Source organism: Lithobates pipiens, unplaced genomic scaffold (genome assembly GCF_037356315.1).
Source record: "Lithobates pipiens isolate NorthernLeopardFrog02 unplaced genomic scaffold, aLitPip1_a1.2 Scaffold_1, whole genome shotgun sequence".
NCBI classification, from domain to species: Eukaryota; Metazoa; Chordata; class Amphibia; order Anura; family Ranidae; genus Lithobates; species Lithobates pipiens.
This window is the reverse complement of record NW_027507685.1, coordinates 91,729,018-91,739,588: the sequence shown is the minus strand read 5'-3', so window position 1 is coordinate 91,739,588 and position 10,571 is coordinate 91,729,018. Positions and strand designations below refer to the sequence as shown.

Sequence of the window (10,571 nt, the reverse complement as noted above, 5' to 3'; positions counted from 1 at the left end):
ACAGGGACCTTCCCAGAATAGAACTGCAACTTTCGATATCCATAATTGGCAGATGTGGCTGAGTTTTGTGCCAACGTTTCCATCAGCTTTCCCATATCGGTAAAGAATGTAGCAGGAGGGAACCCTGTAGTTGGGGTGGAAGTAGTAGCTGATACTCCTGGTCCTGATGTTGTTGAGCTAGCACTTTCAGGGTGATCATCCAGCATACTTGGCCTTATAAGCTGAGCTTTGTGATCCCCTGGTAACTGTATGCTATCTCCCTGGAAACAGGTCAGGATTCCTCTTTTCCATTATAGCAAATCATAGGTGCAAGAGGCTATCCGATCAACTTTCAGGTCCAATATGAATGTTTTCTGATCAGGCATCAAAGCCGACACTACTTGCTGGACCTGTTTCTCAGTCCAGGTGGCACCAGTGAGACTCATAATTACACAGAGCCCCAACCTGCCATTTTGCTCTTCACACCACTTGGCAGCAATGACCGGGTCCATCATGGTGACTTGGCTGGTAGAGGTAGTCCTCACTCTGTGAAAGGGACCAGAAGGTATCCCGGACGAGAACCTCCACATGTAGCGCCACCCCCGCAAGGGCCACTGTAATATACGGGTCTTCTGTCCCACACCAGTGATGACTCACCCTCCCCAGGATCTCAGTAACACCAAAACACTGTTTAAACTTGTAGCTGGGCTTTATTAGAACTAGCAAAAAGCCCTGAAAAGAGATAAACTGATTAACAGAATACAAATATTAAGTGCAATAATATACTACAACTTCTCAGTAAAGGAAAACAGGATTTGTGTTCATTCACTTTAACCGCCAGTGGGAGGCCTTGCCTGAAATGCACTGAACAAGTGGTGAACAAACTGTACAATACAATACAAAGAGGTCTTGTAGGTTCTAGCTAACCACTGGCCAGTGGGAATTCTATTCACACAAACACACACAGAGTCTGCCAGCGTTGGGGCCCTTTAAATCCTGTGTTTGAGTACTCAGACTTTTGTGAAGTAAATTTGTAATCCACAGAATGGAAAGGGATATCTTCACAAAGTGTCACAAAGATTAACAGATGTGGAGATCCACCTTTAGATAAAGCTGCATTAACAGTAAATAGGACCTAGCAGCTAGATCCACATACACAAGGATGGCAGAAGATCTCTCACCATTAGATGCACTTGATACATCTTCCTTCCAGCAATTGGTAGATTGATCGCCGTCTCGGTTGACTGGATGGTGATGGGAGCAACACATGCCACAGAAACCTCCAAACAGGATAATGATGATGATTGCTGCAGCACTGAAATTGGTCTCTAGATTTCTCTGCACTGTTAGCACATCTTCAGTAATCAGGCAGAATAACACACTGCAAACACCCCTCTCAAGTGTGCACCTTCCTTTAGGAGAGTCACAGGCTCTGGAAGTGCTCAAGAGTTAAACACATGGGATACATTTTTCTGTCTGCCTGCCACCAAGTCTGTCTATCTTCCTGTGTCCTCCTCTCTCTCCCAATCACAGCTCTTCTGGGCAGCTATCCAATCCTTTATTTCCTTGTTTTTGTTGTTAGGGGTGGTCTTCTTTCTTAGCTACAGCAGGACCCAATCTGCCTTCAATCCTGCAGCTATCAGTTTAGCCAGAAAATGCAATGCAATGTTTCAGAGAGCAATATTCTGCATATATTACAGAGGCAATACTAAGCCTGTACTACACAAGGGAAAGAGGGACACACCTAGTGACCCGGGGTGGACTGGGTGGGTCAAACAGCAGAAGCCAGCAGCACTTCAGAACATCATCCACGTGGCATGCTGGTGGCTAACAGCACCCTTGAGAATCCAGCTCCTCACCCAAGCGGCACTCAAAAAGGTGGGAAATGGCACTGCAAGGAGGCGGAGCCAATGAATATAGAGAGGACCAGTGGCCGAGTAGGTGCCGGTTGCTCCCACTCTGTTCAGTGCTGCCTCCTGTCCTGCTGGCTGCGGCTGGAAAAGTCAAGAAGACATGATCTTATATATAAGGAGCCTAGAGGCACCGAGGTGCGGAGGCGGAGCCAGGACCCTCTTTAAAATTAAATGGGCCCTGGGCAACCACTCTCAAAATTTGTTTAACTGCGGCAGATCAGGCAGCGATTGATTGCTAGAGGTTACTGCACAATACTGCTCACTGACTGGTTGCTAGAGATTACAGCAGTGTGACAAAATAGCAGCCCAACTGGGATACAGTTGAAAAACAAATTCTGTTGAGCATGGCGCAGAGAGTAGTGGGCATGACCAGATTGGGTACAAGAATGGCCTAAGCCCCCGTTCACATTGGAGCAACTTGTGCGATTTGACCTGCCAAATCGCATGACAAGTCACACTCTATTACTGGCAAGGGCCATATTTAAATGCTGCACGGATTGGATAAAGAAGTCCCTGCACTACTTATGGAGATTTCAGGTGCGATTCGCATAGACATCTGTGCATGAAGCTGCACAGATGTCTTCCAAGTCACACCTGAAGTCGCACTCACATGCGGCTTAGAAATCATGCGATTGCAGATGAAGTTTCACGATTTCAAAGCCGTAGTCAGTGTGAATGGGGACTCAAAAGGAGATGATTAAATAGAACCACCCCTTGACCACCTACCTCTAAATGAGCATAGCAGCTGAATCGTTGACTAAACATTGCCGTGACATCAATGCTTAGCTTCACGGTGCCGCCATTCAACTTGCCCATTGATGTCACAGTAGCCGCAGCCACAAGCCAAATGCACAGATAATCAGAGACTGCGACTACAGGGAATCATGTAGCATAACAATGAGTCTACTGTCTACAGGCAGTGTGTAACTAATGGCAGAAAGACTGAGTGGGAGGTGAGACTGCCCAGTAGTCTCACCTCCCACTCAGAGATCCGGGGGCGGGGCTTTCCGCGATAGGGTGCAGGCTTTTAGCGGTAAGGGCGGGGCTTTCAGATGTGTAGAGGGGAGGCACACCCTCTCTGCTCCGAGCACATACAGGCTACATGGGGCAGGGTAGGCTCAGAGCGTCAGTGGAGCTCCCGGCCCCGCCCAAAGAGCCGCCCTCAGCCCAAGCCGAGCCCAACAGCCCAGGCCGGCACACTCTGGTGATCGGACGATATAACAGCAGGCTCAGGCAGCGCACAACAGTGTGTGAGTCAGTGCCTGCCGAGTGCGGTGATGTAGTTGAAGCACACAGAATGTTATTACTTCTGCACTGATGCTCTGGAGGGGGGGGGGGATTCAACTCCCAAACCCCCCCTTAGCTATGTCCTTGGGCCAAGTGTATATTGATTGGTTTGCATGAAAGTTATAGCACCTACAAAACTACGGTATATATTTTTATTTATTTTTGTAAACTAGTAATGGCAGTAGTCCGAGGCTTATAATGGGACAGCGGCTGGCAATCTGACACTGAAAATTGGCACTTACATTGACGGTTCATGGGACAAATGCTACATAATAGTGGTGGTCAGATTACTATTCTTATAGATGCCTAAAGAGATAACTGGTGCCACGTCGCTGGTTCTGCCAAGTCATTTTGGCTTCAGAATTATGCAGACATAATCAAAAGGGTGAAGTTAACCATTCACAGCTCAGAAAACCCCTAGAAACCTCTGAAAGAACCTTAGTATTTCATGAAACCCCAGTTGAGAATGGTTGGTGTAGAATAATCCAAGTGCACATGGTTCAGTTATGTGCTTTACACATGTAGCGTATCCCCTAAAGAGCCGCTGGTGAATTTAGTCCTATTCCCCCAGATAAGGCATACACAGCCAGGCACGCAGCATTTTCTTCACTCTTTCATCGGCCATAAGAAATAGTCTAAGGGTGTCTTTTTAGGGATTTTATTGGGAACCGTTGAACTTGGATGGGGTTGTGGGGGAACATGGGATACTACAAAACGAATCAACTGGACAATTTGAGGACTCCTCACCTATCTTGCTGAACTGCATCAAAATTAAATGTTCCACAGAATCTCTATGCTGATGGCAACTATGACTTTTCCCAGAGATCAAAAGCTACACACAGTCATTGACTTTACAGTACACCACTGGGGTCATTTACTCACAAGGCCACAGGATAATCAGTTGCCTCACTCCAACATCTAGCAGGCTCTTCTCAGTGAGGGAGATGCAGGCTCACATCACCATAGGACAGCTGGAAACTGTCCCCGATGGCTCTCTCCAGTGAGCTTCTCCAGATCCAACTTGACTCCAGGACGTAAGCTTACGAATAGCTCTCCTGCCCCAGAGGTCTCCTCCAGCAAGACTGGATGCAGGAACCCAGCACCACTGCCTGACTATTTATGGCCTCTCTCACCAATTGCTGGGCACTCCTTCCAGGGATTGGTTGAAGTCACATGAATTTTCAGGCTTCCTACCATATTCTTCCTACTTTTAAAACTACCTAAAATAACCCAATATCTTAAAACTAGAGGGTGCTGCACACAGGATATATTTGCCATGAATGGTGGTCTTAAACATTTTAGGTACGGAGATCCGCACATCAGATTACAAAAAGTGAAAAAAATACGGTTTATTTTAAATTTGGGGTAGGCAAGGAAAAAGGTTACACGAGTACAAGACAGACATGTTTTAAAGCTCACATCTATAAGTTTGACTCATTATATTACATCACACATACATCCGCTTTCAAGAATATTAAAGTGTTTTTATAAAGTGCTTAATTTATTATTTTTTTAAACATTCACCATCATGACTGGAAATCCTATCGGCAGGTGCAAGACTCTGCCATCATATTTTCATATTCCTTATATAGAATATTGCCACCTGGCTCAATCATAAGAACACTGATGGGACCATAGGAATAAGGGACACAAGAAGGGCGCGGGACATTCCCATCAACCACTTGACTGATAAAGTTCTGAATAATGGCATGGTTTGGTGAATTGTACCCGGAATGAAGGACTTGGGGACAATCCCCCTTACAGAAGCCAGGGTTGTACCTATGTGGAGCAATGATCCAGTGGTCCCATCCTAGCTGGTGGAAGCTGACCCAGAATGGATGCAGTGAGCAGTGATTCTTGGATGGTCTACCTGGTTTGGGAATCTTCGGAAGCTTAATGCCGATAGTCTCTGCTCGACGTGGTTTCCTCACCAGCGTGCCTGGTTTTCTCTCACCTGGATTCAAAGAGATTGTGCTCTCTTTGGATCGATTGTGAACAGTGTAATTGAAATACATTAACAAGAAGGGAATGTGGGCTGGGGAAATGGCCAATGAATCTAGAGGAAGTTTCCCAGTATGCCTACATGACATCTGAATGTGCAAAACTTGGCTGGGATGAACCACCAATGGTTTGACGTAGGATGTGAGGTCTGTCTCAACCCACTTGTGCATTCCTCGAAGAACTCTTGTTTTAGGAGAGACACCAACATTTGTCATAAGATCCACCTCACATAAATAGGAATTGTCCTTCAAATGAAGTGCTCTTGGGTGCATCACTGTTGCTCTTTCAAGTTCTTTTGCTTTTACAGATTGAAGGTTGAATTTCAAGTCTTGGATCCACCAAGACCCTTCTGGAAAACAAAAGATGAATAGTCAAACTATAACATAAGCCCAAACATTCTGGTTTTTGTATAGAGTAGGAATTAACACTCCTGCCAAGTTTTTTTTTTTCTTGCCATCTGTGCCCCATTGGGGACATTAGAATTACTTTACCTTCTTGACCTCTATACAGAAGAGATCTCACCAAGATGGAGGACATCATCTTAGACCAGCCTTTCCTCAACCTTTTTACCCCCAGAGGAACCCTTGAAAGAATGTACAATTCTCAGGGAACCCTTGCTAAAGCCAATTAATTGGTGGTCAAAGGGAGGAAATCCCCATGGATTGGCAGTCAGTGCAAAAAAGGCCCCCTTGGATTGTCAGTCAGTGAAAAAAAGGCCCCCTTGGATTGTCAGTCAGTGCAAAAAAGGCCCCTTACATTGGTGCTCAATGAGACAAATATCCCTTACATTGGCGATCAGTGTGAAGAATGCCCTTCGCAATGGTGGTCAGAGTACCACCCTTCCAAACCAAGTGCTATGCAGCTGGCTCTGCCAAGCGGCATTGACCCTGGAACTATGCAGGAACCATCAGGTGGGAGGTCAATCAGCCACAATTCAAGGAACCCCTAGCAAGCTCTGGTTAAGAATGGCTGTATTAGACAGTTGCTTTTGAAGGAAAAAAATAAATGGAAGGCTCCAATTTCCGATGACAACTAATTTTGGAATTTCCATCATTTTCAGTCCAATAGTTTCCAATGCTTTTAGCCTCATCTGGGGTGTGACTTGGGGAGTTGGAATAGCCACCCAATGGAGTCCCACCGAAAGCTGGTGTGAAACATTTAACAGGCCCTTATTGTCATTACAAAGGACATTCACCTTTGCAACCTTCTTTAAACCAATCTCTGGTGGTTCTACCTTGTTTAGGCACCTTCTGTTATAGAGTGACAGTTCTCGGTCTCATTCTACTAGTCACTTGGCCTCCAAAAAGGAGAAGACCATACATTTCATATTATTCTATTTAGGACATCACAATGTGTTGCTTTGCAAACACATAAGCACTCATGTGCATAGCACAGTTGTCAACCACCCTATTTAATAACGTGGGGAGGAAATTTTCAAATAGGGACACTAGTTCTGGTGAGCTGTTGAGCTCCAAGGGATTCCTTTAAATTGCAGAAGTTTACTCACTTCCTGTTGTGACTATAAGACAGGAAGTGAAGGGGGAAAAAAAAAAAACTGAACGGAGGTTATAGCCATCCCTTGAAAAATCCAGGGTGATGACGTAGGGGCACAATTAAGGGACAGGGGCGGAGCATTGTCACTCCTATACATGGAAATGCCTGAACTAAGTATTAAATGCAAGATTTAAAATGACAAACAAGTTAAAAGTACAACGGCAGGTATTTTTCTTTTCAAATTTGGAAAGAGAGGAGAGGGATTTGAACCCCTGTAGGATTTTAAAATCGACGCTTGTGTCCTGGTGACTTATCGGTAAGTGTGAAGGAAAATTCCACATTTTTGAGTGCACAACAGAACAGGAATAGAGGGGAAATCCTCCAATGAGGACACTAGTTCAAGTGACAACCCTCACTTCCTGTTTTGGCTATGGGCCCGGAAGTAAAAGGAAATCTCCCGATGGAACACAGATGGCAAAAAAATAAAAATAAAAATAAAGCACAGGAGGTTATATACAAAAATAAAATAAATAGTTTTGCCTTATTTTATAAGAGATTACGTGTACACATTATTTTAATTATCTCAAGGCAAAAATAGATCTAGATCTCTCAATTTTTTTTTTTATTGTGGTCTACGTCCTCATTGGGGAGATTCGCCCCGATGTTTGTCCTGCACCCCATGGACACCAACAAAAAGTGAGAGGAATGCCAAAATGTTTGGGTTGTCCACAGGAGAGGGAAAATCTTCCAATGGGGACATTAGTTCTGGCGACAACTGAGAGGGGAAATTTTCTGGGACAGGGTAGTGAAAGGAAACTTTCACAATAGTACACAGACTGCAAATACACACTTTAGATTAACTCCCACTTTCTGTTGCATCTCTGGGACAGGAAGCGAAGAGACATTTCCCTCAAAAATACATACACTTTAGATTTCCCTCTCACTTCCTGCTGTGTTTCTAGGACAGGAAGTGAATGTAAACATTCACCAATGGTACGCAGACTGCAAATACATACATTGCTCTGGTGACAACTAAGGGGAATTCCCCTCACTTTGAGAGATTTCCTTTTGTGTGTCTGTGGCAGGAAGTGAAAGGAACTTTCCCCATGGTACACGGACAGCAAATACTTTAGTTTTCCCCTCGTTTCCTGTGGTGTCGCTGGGACAGGAAGTGAAAGAAAATGTTTCCCAATGGTACACAGACAGCAGATACATACGCTTTTGATTTCCTCTCCCTTCCCCTCGTGTTTCTGGGATAGGAAAAGAGGAAATGTACCCCAAGGGTATACACACACTTTTTTTATATTTCATCTCACTTTCTGTTGCATCTCTGAGACAGGAAGTGAAGGGGAATTTTCCTCAAAAAAGGTACACACACACACACACAGCAAATACATAAACTTTAGGTTTCCTCTCACTTCTTATTGTGTCTCTGGGACAGGAAAAAGGGGAAATGTACCACAAGGGTACACACACACTTTTTTAGATTTCCTCTCACTTCCTGTTGTGTCTCTGGGACAGGAAGTGTAGGGGAATTTCCCTCAAAAGGTACACACACACACACCGCAAATACACACACTTCAGGTTTCCTCTCACTTTGTGTTGTGTTGCTGGGATAGGGAGTGATGGAAAATTTCCCCCATGGTACACAGACTGCAAATACCTTTTTTTGAGGGAAATGTCCCTTCACTTCCTGTCCCAGAGATGCAAACAGGAAGTGAGAGCTAAATTTAAAGTGTGTAACACACACACACACTTTAGATTTCCTCTCATTCCCTGCTGTGTTTCTAGGACAGGAAGTGAATGTAAAATGTTCACCAATGGTACACAGACTGCAAATACATACGCTGCTCTGGTGACAACTAAGGGGAAGTTGAAATCTTTGGGAGATATCCTTTCACTTCCTGTGATGTCGCTGGGACAGGAAGTGAAAGGAAATTTCCCCAATGGTACACAGACAGCAGATACATACGCTTTTGATTTCCTCTCCCCTCCCATTGTGTCTGGGACAGGAAACAGGGAAATTTCCCCCATGGTACACACACACACACACACACACACTGCAAATACATACAATTTAGATTTCCTCTCGCTTCCTGTTGTGTCTCTGGGACATGAAAAAATTAAATTTCCACCCATGGCATACAGACTGCAAATACATACACGGCTCTGGTGACAACCAAGAAGGGGGAATCCCCCTCAACTTGGCAGATTTCCTCTCACTTCCTTTTGAGTCTCTGGGACTGGAAGTGAAGGGAAATTTTACCCAATGGAACACAGACTGCAAATACATACACTTTCAATTTCCTCTCACTCCCTGTTGTGTCTGTTGGACAAGAAGTGAAATGAAGTTTCCCCTAATGACAGACAGACAGCATATACATACACTCTACATGCAATAAACCTATCGCTAATCATCGGAAACCGTATTTTGCATTTTCTTGGTCCACCTACATTGACCAACATTGCTGAATTTCTCACCCGGAATAAAAGTCGTTTGATGAATGGGTTTCACCAGCCTCACCGCAGCTCCGGGAACTTTGCTCACCTTGGGCCTTCCATCGCCATCCGCCGATTGGCGATACAAGGTCAGCATGAAGCGCAGGTGTTGTGAGCTGAGCTCCTGCTTGGCCGCCGTATGAGGCGTCAGAGGGCCATGGTCCAGCAACGTCTGAATAAGCGGCAGAGCATCACACCGCAACAACGCACTCAACCTGTTTCTTTCTGCCGCAGCAGGCAAGGCAACCATACACAGCAAGAGAAGCAATAAATAGTGAGGACGCCCGGCCATCATGGTGCCGGAGGGTCAGGTGGTCCCATAAGGCAGAGATCGCTAGCAGGAAGGTTCATGGATGGGCATAGAGGGAGCAGGCTTTAGCAGAGACATGGAAGGCCGGGAGGAATGCTGAGATGAGCAGCAACATTGTCCTCCCCAGGTGAATCCATTATTAAATGGGAGGAGGAGGAGGAGGAGGAAGTATAATCAGTGTTCACTATGATCCCACAACTCCAAACCACTGACACCCAGCTATATGCAACATTGATGGAAACAAAGTCAATGCTTCCCAGATCAACCAACACATGGAGGAAACCAGTGAGAGGATGGAGGAGGCTTATATACCCTTCCATCAATTATGGGGGCACCAGAATAACCTCTTCCCGCCCGCAGACACCTCTTTCCTCCTCTCACTTTTTTTTCACTCTCAGTGCATTTCAAATAAGCTTTATTGGTAGGACCAATTATAGTATTGCCAAAGAGATTGAGTTTGTATGACTAGGGTGGTAGGAATAGCTCCTAGTGCAATTTGGGGGGTAAGAGATAATGCACAAGAGGGTAGATGATTTTTTTTCGCACATGCGTTTTGCATTTTTTTTTTTTTTTTTTTTTTTAAAGGGGAGATATTTTTGTCATTAGGCAGATTCAAAAACGCACTCTTCGCATTTCCACAGCATGTCCATTGAACCAAAAACGCACCACGTTGTGTTTAAAAAAATACATCCCTGACCCTTTCCAAAAATGCATAGATGTGAACATGGTCCATAGGAAACCAAATGTTTTTAATTTCCCTCTCAGTCTCTCTCTCCCTCCCTCTTTCTTTCTTTCTTTCTTTCTTTCATTCTCTCTCTCCTCCCCCTCTTTCTCTCCCCCCCCTCTCTCTCTCTTTGTCCCCTCTATCTCTCTCCTCCCCCTCTCTTTGTCCCCTCTATCTCTCTCCTTCCCCTCTCTTTTTCTCTCTCTCCTCCCCCTCTCTTTTTCTCTCCCACCTTTTCTCTCTCCTACTTCTCTCTCTCTTCTTCTCTTTCTCCTCCCCTTCTCTCCCCCCTCCTCTGTCTCTCTCCGTCCCCCTTCTCTCTCTCCCTCTCTCCCCCCTTCTCTCTCTCTCCCCCCTTCTCTCC

At 45.1% G+C, this 10,571-nt stretch overlaps 1 protein-coding gene across 1 annotated transcript; it reads right to left on the bottom strand.

The window, feature by feature from the left end:
* Nucleotides 1–4,438: 4,438 nt before the first annotated feature.
* On the bottom strand, nt 4,439–9,744 carry BMP15 (bone morphogenetic protein 15). Its single transcript, XM_077487671.1, has 2 exons — nt 9,156–9,744; nt 4,439–5,529 (listed from the first exon to the last, which is right to left on the bottom strand). The coding sequence occupies exons 1-2, from the start codon at nt 9,466–9,468 to the stop codon at nt 4,721–4,723; spliced, it is 1,122 nt and encodes a 373-aa protein (XP_077343797.1). The 5' UTR covers nt 9,469–9,744; the 3' UTR covers nt 4,439–4,720.
* Nucleotides 9,745–10,571: the final 827 nt, after the last annotated feature.

Bases quoted from the DNA above. Each gene is read 5' to 3' on its own strand.
- BMP15 (XM_077487671.1), bottom strand. From the start codon at position 9,468: ATGATGGCCGGGCGTCCTCACTATTTATTGCTTCTCTTGCTGTGTATG. The intron at 5,530-9,155 runs GTGAGAAATTCA...TTTGTTTTCCAG, and splicing joins TCAAACGACTTTTATTCCGG to AAGGGTCTTGGTGGATCCAA.